We start from the raw sequence: 14,960 nt of genomic DNA on the forward strand, positions 1-14,960 counted from the left end.
AGATATACCTTCAAGGAAGTCACGATCGTTTTTCTCCGTTGCACCTCACCTCACCTTACTGGAGACTGTCACTAAAATCTCCCAGCCGCACCAGACACATTCAAGACTCGTTGAAGAGCATCTTTTTGGTACGTTCTTTGCATTCATCAAACACACCTAGCAATTCTTGATAACTGCCCATTGTGTCCCCCAGCCATGCATCGCAACCGAAATAAAAGAAGCCCAGACCATAACAAGAACCTAGCCATTTTTACTTCTTAGCAGCAGCAGCCTCGTCGGCCTTCTCCTTCGCCCGCTTATCACGCTGGCCTTGGAATCTGTGCTCGCTTCTTGCGTCTCTCAACTTTCTGTAGGCACCACCCTCAATCGGTGATGGCTTGGCGCTCGCCTTGATCTCGGAAACACCAGCAGCAGTGTTGACGATTGGCAGGCCACGCTTGACGCTGGAAACGGTGTTCTTGACGGCTGAGACATCCTCCTTCGAAGCATCGCCCTTCTTGTGTTGACCCAGCTTGCGAGGGAAGAGGATGAGGCGGGCCTGGTAGGCCTTCAGGCGCTCAACGTTGACGGCGAGGGATTCGGTAGAGAGATTTTGGCGGCGGGGGTCCACGGAGATACCGATCGTGGGTGCGAGCTTGCGAGCGATACCAGCTTCCTGTACGATGTTAAGATGCGTTACGAGGCCAGCCTTTCTGAAGACGCAGGAAGTCCTACCTTCAACTCGGCGATGGTGAAACCACGTCCAGCTCTAACACGACGATTGTACTTAATGGTTGGGCATCGGACAATCGGTCTCAACTTGTCGACTGGGCGGGGGGCAACAGCTGCGGCCTTCGAGAGTCGAGCATTGCGGCGTCTGAGCTTTCGGCCGGGCTGTTGGAGTGCGTCAGAAATAGTCTTCCTGGTGTTTGTATACCGATTGAGGGTGTTACCTGGTCGAAGTGAACTCGGACTCGTCGTTGCCAATCCTTTCGGAAATCTGGGGATAATCAGTAGTAGTTCCAGTCGCGGATCGAATCAGAGCGCTCACGGTTGTGCGGGATCTGTTGGTTGTGCTTGATCGCCATTTCGTCGAGTTGCGATCAAGTTGTCGTGGTTGTCGTTGAAGTCGTGAAATTTCGCTCAGAGGTATTTCCCAAGCGGGCCAAATTGGAGAATCCGATGTGTGTGTCATGTGACTTGTAAGCTGGTTAGCGCAAAGCTAGCCCCACGCTAAGGATTTTACAAGTACTTAAGCTCGCTCCTCGCCCCAACGTCCTCCTTTTTCTCTCCATACTTACCTTCTTGCAAGCATGCCGCTCATGAATGGCTTTGCTTACGATACGAAACCTCCATTGCACATCGGGGCGTTGAGAATCGTTGAGTATGCTTCGGTATCCTCAGCGGGGGAATTTTTGATTGCCTTCTCGGTGCAAGAGACATTTATTTTCATTATGATGGCCGCCTTGCGTGGTCCCATGAAGAAGATTTCCTGGGATTGTCTACCCTCAGTTCAGAGATGGAGGAGGGGATGTGGCGTGCTGTATATTTATAATGGTGTGGCTGGAGTGGATGACTGCCGTCGTCACTATGCTTCAGATGCATTCGTTCGCTCATGCTGGGCATTTATCGATGAAATTTGAAACTTGAAATTGGGAAGGGTTAAGTCCACAGTTCGCATCGCATTTCGATTCTCTGTCAAACAAACCCGCAGAATTTGCGAGAGCCCGCAGGTTGTAAGGCAACGCGTATTGAGATGTTGACTCTTATTTACAAAATAGATGTTAAAAACCTTCTCTAAAATTGCCAGGCCCAACTGAAGGGACGTTCAAATTGTACACACGTGACTCAGGCGCGACTCCCAAAGCTATTCGGCGCGACGCAAGTGTCCTCCGCGACACTCCTCTTTACGGACCACACTCATTTACAACCGCACAACAGTCACCACATTCACAACCGGTAGACATTGGGACCCGTTGGAATCATGACACGAGCACAGCAAACCGTATCAATTGGCCTCTTGGTCACCTCCGTATGCGACAGTCCCTTCCACCCCTGGTTCCAGCTACTAATAGATATTAAGCTCTATCTCGCCCTCTACCTCCAACTTATTCCTCTCCCGACTTTGATCTCGGAAGAAATAATACCAGTCGTACGTCATGTCTTCTCCTACGCCTTGTGCGCCGTCGGGCTACGAGTCTCTCAGATCGATGGGCGTAGAGCCGCCTTCCAGAACACCATCACCTCCACCTACAAGCTCTGCAGTGTGGAAGTCTATCCACTACTGCATATGCCCAAACATCAAGTGGCTCCTTGCTAACCCACATGCCTAGCTACCCTTCTGGGCTCTCGTCTCTTTCGGTGCTTACCTTCTTTTCAAGCTCGGATACGGAGTCTTCACTTTCAACGATGTTCCCAAGGCACACGCAGAACTCATGAAGGAGATTGATGCTGCAAGGGCGGACTTGAGAACTAAGGGTGTGGATGTCGATTAACGGGGAACTGCAAAGCAAAAACGCTGCAGCTGGTCTAAAAGGGATATAACGATGACAAGCCAGTGAGGGCATAGTACGGCGCTTGGGTATAAATTCTATGCATGGCATTTTCACGCGCTCTTCGCGTTCTCCCAACATCTACTGGTATCATATGGCACCTTTCATCCCCTAGTCCCTTCCCTAGCATGCCTCTCCTTCAACCTCTTCTCCTGCTTCATAAACTCCCGGATCCCTACCGGCACACCCATAAGCAAGCCCTCGGTCGTGAAATCAGTCTCCAGTCCCGTCCCCCAATTGGTCTCGCTGCCGCCTCCGTCATCATCCATACACACAGCTGTATGATGTGCGCTTTTATCTGCCTCCTCCAACATGGTGCCCGTTCCACTTAACCCTGCCGACATCCTCCTCCTCTCCTCTTTCTCAAAACCCTTGCCATTCCTCATTGCGGCATCGGCTTTTTTCTTTGCCACAGCCCACTCCTCAAGCTCCTCCCCGTAGCGGTCCCAGACGCAGTTCACACATCCGCTCATGCAGCAGTTATCCGGCTCGTCTGGCCGTGGCGGGACCCATACGCCAGCTATTAACACACTCTGCTTCTTTATCTCTGACCTCCGTTCCAACGGCGAAGATAACCGAGAGGAAAACACAATGCTGGGCTCGGAATCGGCATCTTCAGCTGTCGTAGAGATCGGGGGTGTAGTAGAGGGGGAAGCTGTGGTCGGCCGTAGACTTGTGGTTTCAGGGGTCGAGGATTCGAGGATTAAGGCGTAGTAGTCCCCTATGGGATTTACCTGTTGGGGTGGGGGTTTGTGGGAGCTGTAGAATCGGGGCTGGGAGAGGAGGCGGAGAGAGGGTGGGAGTTTGAGGCGCTGGGAGGCGCGGAGGAGACATCTCGTTTCCATTTTCACGAGGGATGAGCAGTCTCGCGGGAGTTCCAGGTACACAAGAAATTAAATGCGCAGTCATTAAAGAGGTCGAGGTAGGGGGGGGGGCATTCATGGATGGAGCTCTATGCAAGAAAGATCCGCCTTGGGCATCGGACGTCATCGGGCTGGCTGTTTACTTATCAGCAGTCTCGTGAACGCGAGGAACGAGCGTCTACGAGCGTACCGTTTAGTAACATGGCAAGTTTTAAGAGAATCTTCATTTTTGTTAATCTGTACTTACAATAATCGCTATCCAATTTCTGTAAATTTTCTGGACATTGAGCCTTGTCACAACAGGGCTTGGCTGGCCCCTCATCGCGTCCTCGAAACTGCCTACGCGCTCATGTACGTTCAATCAACTTCAACAACTCGACCGTCATACTTCGATTCTAGCCCGCGCATACCTATGGACGTGCAAATACTCAGCTAGATTATGGGACAGGACCAATAAATCCAAATATCCTCAATGGAAGACTCAGCGGTCAAGCGGCGCAAATTATCACCCACGACATCCATCCCAATCGACGCGCCTGCGACTCCAAGCCGAATACCAGTTCCTCGAGCAGATGGCGCACAACCTGCCTCACGCAGACCATCTTTCGCGTCTCCCACAAAAGCGAGCTTATCTCGACACCACCCGCAAATTCTGAACAGGCCTCTGTCGTCTGGCGCCGGAAATGGGAGGCCTGCAAGTCGCAGTAAGAACTTACAAGATGTCTTCGGGAGGGCCTTGGGAGAAACACAGACCGTGAAAGTAGGGCGGTCTGTTATCAGCAACGATGACAAGGAAGGGTCGAGGTCCATGTCAACGACGCAAGAAAATGACTCGTCTGCTTGGGACAATTATGATATGAGCCAAAAGACTCTCCCGGGAGGGCGAAGCAAAGAGCCTGTTGGAGCTGGAATGATTGCGAAACCTAACAGGCTGCCGCAATCGCCTAAGAAGCAGCCTGAGCGTTCAGCTTTAGTGAATCCTATTCCGGATGTGCTGCCAGAAGACTTCAACCCGTTCCTGAAGAAGGGCCTAAGAAGGTCACCTATAATCTCTTCAGCTGAAGTTCCGGCGGCAGCTGTGGTTCACGATCCCATGGATGTAGACGAAAACTTCAACCCCTTTCGGAAAGCTGGACTCAGAAGATCTCCTATATCCTCACAACCTCAGAAGGGACTTAGAAGATCTCCAATTCCAACGCAGCCTGTCGAAACCATCCCTAGGAGATCACCTACCCCACAACAGCATTTCACAAGCGGTAGAGCGTTAGACGAATTTATAGTGTCGCCTGTTCGTTCACAGCCTTTGCAACCAAGTCCTAGGAAGTCACCGTTTCCATCAAGGTCGGCATTGAGAAGGTCACCGGTGTTCTCCCAGGATATAAATCCCATACATCAGGCAAGCCAGATATCCGAACAACGCTTGCTTAGCACTCAAGAAATCAGTCCCGTGACCCCAGCAAAGCCACCTCCTCCCCCTAGGAGATTACTTGCAGAGATAACACGGGACGTGGACGTGTCAGAGCCTGAAAATGCATCATCTGAGTCTAGGCAGGAAGTTGCATCTGCACCTCTCGAACCGAATTCACAACCGAAGATGTTTTTAACAGAGATACCAAAACTTCAAGAGGAACAAATCGAGGCTCCTATTTATGATGCCGAGCCAACATACAAACTGGTACACGAACCGGTACCTGAAGCTATTGTTTCGACGACCCCTACAGAACCACCGCCTAGGGTCAGCAGCGTCGCCGAGAGCAGAGACTACTCTATGCAAGAGCAGGAACGGACTCCTGTCCCAAAAATGACTCAGAGGCCACAAGTTCCAAGTATAGATGTCCAAGACCTCATTCATGGGACCCGCCGTGTAGAGGAGCCCGAACTGCGGCCTACACCGACGCAACTAGAAATTCCTGATCCGGTTGTTACTACGTCGTCTCCCGGAACTCCCGACACACCGAGCAAGAGGGCGAAAAATCGCAAACTGAAAATATCGCCTTTGAGACCTCGCGCTCCGTCGCCCCAAGAACCCAAGGAGCCAGTGCCATTGCCATTGACAGAGCTCAAAGCCGAGAAACCTAAGCGGCGCAAATCATCACGATTTATGATTCCGGAAGACCCTCATGCTGCCAAGAAAAGAGCTCGTGATGACCTGCTCAAGGAGCTCCAGCAATTACAGGCAGACGTTGCACTTGCGAATCGGGAGAATGAGCGCCTGCGAATACGCTCGGCATCCAAGAAGAAAGGACATTCGACAGCTCCAAATCCAGATGAACTGCAATCAATGCTACTACGGTCCACGGCGCCTGAACCTTCATCTGATGCTCGACCAAAACCCACCAGCATATTCCAGTCTATCAACGCATTTTTGCCATTTCGGCCACGAAGAAGACCAGCAGCAGCTCCTGTATCAGAAAAGCCTTTGCCTTCTCACCTCCCTATTGCACTTACTGATCCATTGCCCTATCTCCAGGCTTTCAGTCCACTGAAGTACAGCTCAACCATCACTCTGCTCCCTTGTGAACCAATCTTAAGCGACAATTCTTCTCAATCCGAAGAGCAGCCTGTGATGCAGAGGCATGTCATTAGTGCTTCTCATCCTTCGGGCCTCTTCTCGACAAGGTTCTCAATGACTGTGGACACATCCTCGCTCAGTATCGCTGCTCTCGATATCCTCAGGCTGGACATGAATGCAGAGAAAGAGTTGGGAAGCTTTATAAGAGCTCGAGCTAGGTCGGACAGTGTCTTGGGGAAAGATGTCACGGTGGTGTGCTGGGCAATGTCTCGCTGGATTGAGGTGTCGATACAGCGTGCTAGGTTTTGGTGTACTATTGAACATGAGTTCGGGACCCCACAGGCGAGGGCTCGAACACTACTGAAGAAGAAGAAGCGGAAACGACAGGGTGCACCAGACGCCACAGCAGATGAGATGGCAGTCGACGAGTCTGAAGATAGGCAGATATGGACGAGGCGGCAGATGCTTCCTCACATAGGACGCACGGGCGCAGAGCTGAGTAATAGTGAGGTTGAGCTGAGGTTTGAATGGAAGATCTCTTTTGACTGGACTGGAGAGGTGGAAAGTGCTCTTACGGCGAGTGCAAGGCTGCCTGGAGCTTGTAAGTAATCTTCTCGCCTACTCAACTGCCAGCTGGATCTAACATACGCAGGGCAACATGCAGACGATAGGAGTAGTCTGGCGAAGGTACCAGATACCTTCGACAAGCTTGTGAAGGAGCGAGGCCCTCTGGGCGCAGTCCGAGCTACTGTTGGAATATTCATGCCAGTGTGATGAAGCTTGTACGGAATATCTTGGTTGCTATGACGATAATCAATATGAGTTGTGCTCTTGCTGAAAATTTGGTGTTTTTGCTCTCAGGTTTCTTGGATATCTTGCTATAAAAAAAACTCATGAGCATGTCTCCTTCGCCGATTGTAGCGGGGCTTCTTTATGCTAACACATCATTGCCTACACAGTCGAGCAAGTCAGTTAATCATATTGACTTGGTTACAATGTATAAAATCACCTGTTCTGATTTTATGGAGAGCAATCATGGCAGTGTTATTTGGCTCAGCCTATGCATAGCTGCTGCAAGAAAAATAGGTACTCAGTCTCACCTCCAAGCTGTTGCTTCCTCGTCATGCCGGTCTGAAAATTTGCTCCTCGGATCACCTCTCCATTGAGAGTAAAATTTCCGACGGTTCCATTTGCTGTTTTTACTTTCCCAAATGGGACTCATACGTCAGTCAGTAAGAAAGACGAAAACCTGCAGCGACGAAAACCCCAGAAGCCGCAGCAGGAATCCTCAACCTCATCGCAGATTTCAACAACGCCGGCGGCGGCAACGCCTCACCTCCCATTCAGCCATGAACCCGAACAATGCCATCTCGGCACCTGGTCCACAGCTGAGATCCAGACTCCTGCGCCTCCCGTGCGAGATCCGTGACCAGATCTGGCACGAGGCTCTGGGCGACATGGTTTTCTACCCTGATTACTCCCGCGGCCACTACGGTCAGCTGTCCTACGCGCACCGGAGACACACCATCACCAACGTCGGACTCCTCCCGCTGGTGTTGACGCGTCGGGAAACGTAACTTTCTCCCCCGACTCCGCCCCCTCTGCTTTTCTTTCTTTTCCTCTCCTCTCCTTGCCTTGCCCCACCCATTCTTTCCTTCAGCCAGCCTAGCTAGCCATCATCAGCTAAGATCAGAGGTAGGTACTTTGAAACTACCACCATCCTGTACTCCGCCAGTGAGTTTTGTCTCCGGGCTCCGACGCCATCCTCAGCTTCCACGCCTCGTTGCCCGCGCCGAGGTCCAAGAGCCTGCGGCGCGTGAGCTTCATGTGGTTTTGGAGAGAGCCGCCGCTCGCGGGGACGCCGGAGCTTGCGGGCTGGAAGAAGGTTTGGAGGGAGTTGGCGTCGATGAGCCGCCAGTTGGAGATGCTGAGGGTTGAGTTAGGGCCTCGGGCGAGTGGCAGGATGAGTGGCTGCTATTTCGGGAGTGGTTACTTATAAGTGTGCAATGAATGGCCTCGTCGTGACGATCGGGCTTGGTTGTTCTGTTTCGGCGTTCAGGAGCTCTTGCATTCTGGGCTTTCGGCTGACATCGACGACGGACGTCAGGCTCCCCTCCTTCTGGCGGATTAATAGATGTGGGATTGGAGCTCCCCACTATCAGACAGAATATAAAAGAATACTTTTTTTTAAATAAGAAGGTATAAAAAAATTACAGAATTTTAGCAAAACTCAACTGGAAACTCAATCCATAGGTATGATGATATGAGGTTCCAGTCTACAAACCTAATTGAATAGGTTTTTCGTTGGTATCAACAGGTGTACTTGGAAGCGGCGAGCAGCTTATAGCCACTACACCACCATGCCATTCCTCGCAGTTGATGGAAGTTGAGGCAGAGTTGGCATATATAAAGTAGATATAATTTTTTTGGTGTGTGTGAGTGACATTAGGTTTTGACTCTTCCCATCAATATATAACCGAATACCAAAGATTCCAGGAGGCTGTTTGTTCTCTTGATTCTCAAATTCTCTCGAAAGTACTCGTACTATAGTAGATGCGAATAATAATACATGCTGGCCTTTGCCCTTTCTACCTCCCTTTTCCTAGAGTACTACCCGGCGGATGCGGAGTGGGTGAGTGACTAGCCCTTGCGAGTTTGAGCTCTATTTCTCATGGCTGCGTGGGACCGAGGCGCTGCGTCTGCCACGGCAAGAGGCAGAAGTAAAGACTTCTTGGTGAGCGCTGGAGAATCGCTCAGGGCTCAAATTTTCAGGACTGTAGAGTTGTCATGACCATAGCGGATATGCAACATGACGGTAACGTAAACTACCATGGACGTGTGGACCATCTTGTACATCACGTTTTCCAGCTGCAAAGTATTGTCGTTTCCTTCATGCGCGCTATAGCTTTTCACTCTTGTTAAACGCTAGCGAGCGATATCACCTTCTCCGGAGATGATAATTAGTCTCTCACCTAGACGTTGGAGCTATTCCGAATCAGCCTTCGGGAGTAGATCGATCATCCGGTGCCTGGGATCAGGGCATAGCACCTAAGTATTGCTACCCCCACGATAGCTCAAAAAGAGCGGACGATATGCGAGTCCAGTGCTTTTAATTTCTCTTAAGAAGTGTGTAGCATCAGTACTGGTCATTCTGGCAGCGGCGATCGGCAATAGAATAGCAGGAACACTGCCGGTCAGAATCCTTATGAGTTCCATCCAGTATTACTTTCTAGAGACGAATTGGATGACTACCTATCGCAGGACTATAATTTTAAAAGATCATATCCAATGCTTGATAGCCTCGGCAAAGTCCTTCAAAACCAGCCACCTCCTCTTCTCACTCTACCCTTTCGACTTAGAGTCATTTGCACACTTAGGAGAGAAGTACACCACAATCAACAAATTTTCATCATGCGCCATCACCACGAAAATTTCGTTTTGCGCATCCGCTTCAATGACCTTGGAAATCGTAGCCTGCGCCTCATCGGCATCGTTCGCTACGCCTTTGCCGTCTTCCGACCTTGCGAGACATGGGTCACCGACGTGGTCCCAATGCCAGTGACTCTAGATGATTGCCTTAATACTCTTTCCGTTTAATCTATCAGCTTCGAGTTATTTTTCAACGCTTTTCTTCACTACAACCTTCCAGCCACCATCTTACGGAGCTGTGATAACGTCGATTGAGGTTGTAGTGTCGATGATCGGAATTTTGACACTAGTTTTTGTTGGTATCCCATACGGAATGTGCACACAGGTTGAGGCTCGGTACGAATAGCAAGTGTTGCATTCGTGGTGTTAAGTCTCTCCGTGGAGGAAGCTATTCTAGGAGAGTGGGAAGGATGGTAGGTGGTAGTGGTGCCAATGCTGCACGGGCCACTGCCTGTGTCACTAAATCCGATCCCAAGTCCTTAACTCCGATATATCCACCCCCTCAGTCCAGCATTCCCACAGTATTAGATGCTAGGATCTTGAGATCTGGTGCTAATTGAGCCATAGTGTCTGTAAACAAGGATATGAAAAGGCTGGGCCAATAAAATGTAATAAGAAAGACTATTCACTTTCTCCACTGGTGGGCAAATATAGCTCTGAGCTGCTTGCATTATATCACGTTAGTCAAGCTGACTGAGCTGGATAGAAATGGCTGGCTCCATAGCCGGCAGGCTTGATTGACGTTATTTGCGAGACCATAGCCGCGAATTTCATAGCAGGGATATATAAATATATGTACGGGTCAAAAATTATTAGGATATCAGGTAGGCCCGAGTTGAACTGGATTTGGAATTACGTAGTATTTTGTGAATGAGAAGAGTAGTGGGGTATTCCCAAGACATCTTTAATTTGGCTACTCTGTATACACACACACCTCTCTCCACCTAAAAACCGATATCTGCAGCGTGACCCCGTCATCTTTTAAGCGAGACCCGATAGCTTCTATTCTCTCTCTTAGTCTCTAGGGTCTCGACACTCTTCTTTTTTTGCTTTTCCTCTCTTAGAGTTATTTACCGAACTCGAGCGCTTTTGCCGCGCCTTTTCATATTCTCCCACTGCAGTCGCGCCGATACCTTCAAAATGGTTGTCAAAGAATACGTGACTTACAACGATGTACGTGCTGGGCTTCGAGGGGGAAAGCGGCCGGCCGGCGCAGACTGACGCGCGACAGGTCCATAAGCTCTGCCAGGAGGCAGCTCCTCGCATCCTCGAGGACTTCAAGCCCCAGCTTATGATTGCGATCGGCGGTGGTGGATATGTGCCCGCGCGGATTCTGCGCTCGTTCCTCAAGCAGCCAGGCTCGCCCAATATCCCCATTCAAGCCATCGGCCTCTCTCTCTACGAGGCGCTTGCCCCCTCATCCGCATCTGGCTCGAACACACCTGGCGAGGTCGAGCAACTCGGTACCAAGGTCACTAGAACACAATGGTTGGATTTGAACAGCTTGGGCGACATGGAGAACTTGGTAGGCAAGCGGATCTTGATCGTAGACGAAGTCGATGATACCAGGACGACACTCGAGTATGCTGTCAAGGAGTTGGAGAAGGATGTCGAGCTTGCCAGACAAAAGCTGGGAGGCAAAGGAGAGAAGACAGTCTTTTCTGTTTTTGTGTTACATGTAGGTTCCCGTAGCTTGCGAAAGTGATTACTAGAAGTAAGTCCAGCTACTAACAGCCTGTCAGAACAAGAACAAGGAGAAGAAAGGCCAGCTGCCCGATGACATGCTCAATGATAACAGGTACTTGGCAGCTAGGACCGTCGGGGATGTCTGGATTTGCTATCCATGGGAGGCCGTCGACATAGAAGTTCATGACAAGTTGGCCAGTCAGCAATTGGGGAGGTAGAGGAGGTAGAATCCATATAGCGTTCCCGGACCCGATCCACATACAACTTTGCATTGGTTTTTTCTTGCATCGAATTTCCAATCACTGTTCCTAAAGCGTTCGCGAAAGCAAGATGGACGCGATGTCCATGTTAATCGATGTGACACGAACACGAACACGAACTGAACTTCTGAAGCCCCAAAGACGGGCAGAGGGGTAAACATTATATATACCCCTCTAATTACCGACTATCGCCTATCGCCTATCGCTTATCGCGTAGCGCTGCTGGCTCAGACATGTTTTATGTCCGAAAGGGTGGGGGTGTTTATGTTCGAGATCATACCACATAGATCACATGACGACGCCACATTATTTATCATCAGTTATCATTTGATTTGCGATTCGATTCCCAATCGAACGACAAAATCTGACGAGATCTTATGCAATAATACTTTGGCCAACTTTCACATATCGTTCCTAATATAAATTATCTCTCGTCATTTGGAAAGGAGTCTCTCGGAACCTCAACCAAAGACAAATCAACCTTCAATCGTCCACACAAGATGGGAGAAGCACCACCACCCAACCAGGAATTCGTCCTTGCCCTCTTACCTTTCCCCAAAGACTCGAAAGTCGATAAAATCATAAGCAGTATCCGAAGCAAACATCCCCAAGTCCAAATCGAATACCAGAACATTGCTTTCGTTCCCGGCTTCGCTCCGAACCTTGACAGCGTGCCGGAAGGTACCTCCCCAAGCACCTGTTCACCAAGTACAGACGTTAAGTCCCTAGCATAGAAACCTGGAGAAAGACCACGATCCTCGTGACTCTGGCGTCCTTCCCCTCGTCCATCAAGCTCATCCCCAACCTTAAGCTCATCCACCTCTTCTCTGCCGGGGCCAACCACCTGGCTGAAACGCCCATCTGGAAAGAAACCGACATCCCCTTCACAAATTCTTCGGGGGTCCACGGCCCTCAAATTGCCGAGTGGGTGCTCCTACAGATCCTGAGCCATACGCACCAGCAGAAAACGCTGCTGCAGTGGCAGAAAGAGCACAAGTGGGGCCCTCACTCCGGCCTCAACTTCGTACAAGACGGCGTTGGGCAACGGCTCGGAGTTTTGGGCTATGGAGCTATTGGACGACAAAGTGCGAGCTTCCCGATCTCACTATTCCCTCTTTCTTGTGTTCGTATCTGTACTTGTGTCTGGATGTGGGTTAGATACCTAGGGGACTACGTGCTGACCTTTGCCCGGGGTCCCAGCTGCCCGCATCGCCAAAGCTCTCGGCCTCGACGTAATAGCATACACGGCCTCCCCGCGCCCGACCCCGGATAGCAAAAGAGACCGCGGGTACACCGTTCCCGGCACCGGCGATGTTGACGGTCTGATCCCCAGTAGATGGTACAGCGGGCTCGACAAGGCCTCCCTTCACAACTTCCTCGGGCAGGACATCGACATCCTGCTCGTCTCCGTCCCATTGACCAAAGAGACGACGCATTTCCTTGGAAAAGAGGAATTCGCTCTCCTCAAAGGCGCGTTCGTCGTCAACATTGCTCGAGGAGCAGTGTTGCAGCAGGATGATCTTATTGCAGCTCTGAAGATCAAGCCGGAGGACGGGGGACTGAGGGGCGCAGCGCTGGACGTTACGGATCCGGAGCCTTTGCCGAGGGATAGCGAGCTGTGGGATTTGGAGAATGTGGCGATCACGCCACATATCTCCGGGTTGGGAACGATGTACTTGGATCGGAGTTTTGAGATTCTGGAGATGAACCTGACGAGGATTGAGAATGGCGAGAAGTTGCTGAATGAGGTTGACAAGAAAAAGGGGTACTAGAAGACGATGGTCCTGCGGGAGAGGGATGGATGTATAGATGGGAGTGGTCGGGGCTTTGTATTCTTCTCGGGCTCAGATTAGAGGTTGGCAGGTTGCAATGAAAATGCTATTACAATACTCCAGTGGTTTTGTGATTTTGATGTCATAGTTGACTTCATCTTTCCTGTGTATATATATATATATATATATATATTTCTTATCAATCCCACCCCCTCAATCTCAATCTCAATCGCAAGGCTCCCTACTCACAATGACATCGACCGTCCCGTCCCGTCCCGTCCTCCCACCTACCTTACCTACACCTACCCACACCTACCCACACCTACTGTACCTACCCAACCAACCCGACCAACCAAACATCACAGCCCTCTCGAAGCCAACTTCAACTTCAACTTCAACTTCAACGATCTTTGTACGTATATATATATATATATATGTATATACACACCCAACGCAGAAAAAAAAAAAATTAAAAACTTATCTACCAACCATCCAAACCTTTCTTTGCAAAGTTGCGGCATACAAAGCGGAGACTTAGAATGGCTCTGGGATTCGGGGTTTTCTGGAGCTTGGCTTAGCTTAGCTTAGTTAGTGAGGTGGTTAGTTAGATAGGTGGTGAGGTAGGTGGTGAGGTGGTTAATTAGCTAGTGAGGTTGTAGGTACGGTAGGAAGAGTGATTATACAGGAGTAACGGCGGAGAGAAGGAGTGTGAGTTGCATTGCATTGCATTGCATTGAAATGCATTGAGTTGGGTGTGATGGCTTGAGAGGTGGAGGGGATTTAGGAATTGATTTACTCGTTTGTTTGTTTATTCGTTCGTTCGTTTGGCAAGTCGGCGAGTTAGCGAGTTAGCAAGTTAGGAAAATGATGAGATACTGAAATACTGAAATACTGAAATACTGAAATACTGAAATACTGAAATACTGAAATACTGAAATACTGAAATACTGAAATACTGTGAGGAAGGAGGGAGGGATTTACTGATCTCCGAACGAAGAGGTTGGTTGGTTGGTTGGTTGGTTGGTTGGTTGGTAGCGGTGGGCAGAGCGTGGGGTTGGTAGCTGATGTGACTCATAGCCGGGTGAGGAGAGGAAAGGAAAGGAGAGGAGAGGATCATGTACGGTACCAACCAGCACACGGTAGGGATGCCAAGGAGGAGGACGACCTACCGGTATACACGACCTGTACACGACCCGAGAGATGCAAGATGCTGTTTGCCATGCCGTGCCATGCCATGTAGCAGCTGTTGGCAGCAGACGGGAGTAGGTAGTTGTAGTTGTCGCTGGGACAAGCTCGAGGCAGAGTTCGGGTGGAGGCATACCGGTAAGTAGCAGAGTACGGTAGCCGGTCGCAGTTGTATGTGCAGATGTGCAGATGTGCAGAGGCTTGCCTGCCTGCCTGCCTGCCTGCCTGTACTGGGTATAAAGGTACGACTGTAGTACCTCATCTCGAGTTCGCGTGCGAGTGGCCATCTTGCTTGATGATCATGCACGGCTCGTATACCTACCTCTGTAAAATAGTAGTACTAGTACCACTAGTGGGAACTAGAGTAGATACGTAGTACTTGATAGGTTCAGGTAGGTTCAGGTAGGTAGATAGGTAGTAGTAGTAGTAGTAGTAGTAGTAGTAGTAGGTATTCGCTTTTACCCCTTTTACGTACTCCTAATTACGGACCGGTACCAACTGCGCCGTTGCACCGGTAGTAGTACGGTACGTCGTAGTTGTAGTTGTACAACGACTACCAACACGAACTACCAACACAATCTACAGTACCAACACAATCTACCTTTACTGCTCGCCGCTCTCTGGGATCTGGGTTCAGCATCCCTCAGGTGCTCAAGATCTGCGGAAGGGGTTAGTTAGATCTGATCGCCAAGGCACGACGTACTACGACGTACTACCACAGT

The 14,960-nt window shown here is 50.1% G+C and overlaps 7 protein-coding genes across 7 annotated transcripts; 5 read left to right on the forward strand and 2 right to left on the reverse strand.

Moving 5' to 3' along the window:
- Positions 1-250: 250 nt before the first annotated feature.
- On the reverse strand, positions 251-1,067 carry L3040_003351 (60S ribosomal protein eL13; the record flags this gene model as incomplete). The annotated part of the gene is made up of 4 exons (XM_007297471.1): positions 251-655; positions 715-873; positions 933-979; positions 1,031-1,067. 4 exons carry the CDS (start codon positions 1,065-1,067, stop codon positions 251-253), a joined length of 648 nt encoding a protein of 215 aa, XP_007297533.1.
- An 896-nt stretch (positions 1,068-1,963) lies between these two features.
- On the forward strand, positions 1,964-2,474 carry L3040_003352 (uncharacterized protein; the record flags this gene model as incomplete). The annotated part of the gene is made up of 3 exons (XM_007297472.1): positions 1,964-2,011; positions 2,063-2,131; positions 2,313-2,474. 3 exons carry the CDS (start codon positions 1,964-1,966, stop codon positions 2,472-2,474), a joined length of 279 nt encoding a protein of 92 aa, XP_007297534.1.
- Positions 2,475-2,635: 161 nt separating this feature from the next.
- On the reverse strand, positions 2,636-3,376 carry L3040_003353 (uncharacterized protein; the record flags this gene model as incomplete). The annotated part of the gene is made up of 1 exon (XM_007297473.1): positions 2,636-3,376. One exon carries the CDS (start codon positions 3,374-3,376, stop codon positions 2,636-2,638), a length of 741 nt encoding a protein of 246 aa, XP_007297535.1.
- A 490-nt stretch (positions 3,377-3,866) lies between these two features.
- Positions 3,867-6,680, forward strand: L3040_003354 (uncharacterized protein; the record flags this gene model as incomplete). Its single annotated transcript, XM_007297474.1, has 2 exons — positions 3,867-6,507; positions 6,559-6,680. 2 exons carry the CDS (start codon positions 3,867-3,869, stop codon positions 6,678-6,680), a joined length of 2,763 nt encoding a protein of 920 aa, XP_007297536.1.
- Positions 6,681-7,255: 575 nt separating this feature from the next.
- L3040_003355 (uncharacterized protein) lies at positions 7,256-7,844 on the forward strand (the record flags this gene model as incomplete). The annotated part of the gene is made up of 2 exons (XM_066154439.1): positions 7,256-7,441; positions 7,677-7,844. The coding sequence occupies 2 exons, from the start codon at positions 7,256-7,258 to the stop codon at positions 7,842-7,844; spliced, it is 354 nt and encodes a 117-aa protein (XP_066012399.1).
- A 2,631-nt stretch (positions 7,845-10,475) lies between these two features.
- Positions 10,476-11,239, forward strand: L3040_003356 (uncharacterized protein; the record flags this gene model as incomplete). The annotated part of the gene is made up of 3 exons (XM_007297477.1): positions 10,476-10,508; positions 10,567-11,013; positions 11,078-11,239. 3 exons carry the CDS (start codon positions 10,476-10,478, stop codon positions 11,237-11,239), a joined length of 642 nt encoding a protein of 213 aa, XP_007297539.1.
- Positions 11,240-11,781: 542 nt separating this feature from the next.
- Positions 11,782-13,053, forward strand: L3040_003357 (uncharacterized protein; the record flags this gene model as incomplete). The annotated part of the gene is made up of 3 exons (XM_007297478.1): positions 11,782-11,962; positions 12,016-12,366; positions 12,482-13,053. The coding sequence occupies 3 exons, from the start codon at positions 11,782-11,784 to the stop codon at positions 13,051-13,053; spliced, it is 1,104 nt and encodes a 367-aa protein (XP_007297540.1).
- Between the last annotated feature and the right edge of the window lie 1,907 nt (positions 13,054-14,960).

This window comes from Drepanopeziza brunnea (genome assembly GCF_022702325.1).
Source record: "Drepanopeziza brunnea f. sp. 'multigermtubi' strain 214-2 chromosome Unknown ctg4, whole genome shotgun sequence".
In the NCBI taxonomy this organism is placed as follows: Eukaryota; Fungi; Ascomycota; class Leotiomycetes; order Helotiales; family Drepanopezizaceae; genus Drepanopeziza; species Drepanopeziza brunnea.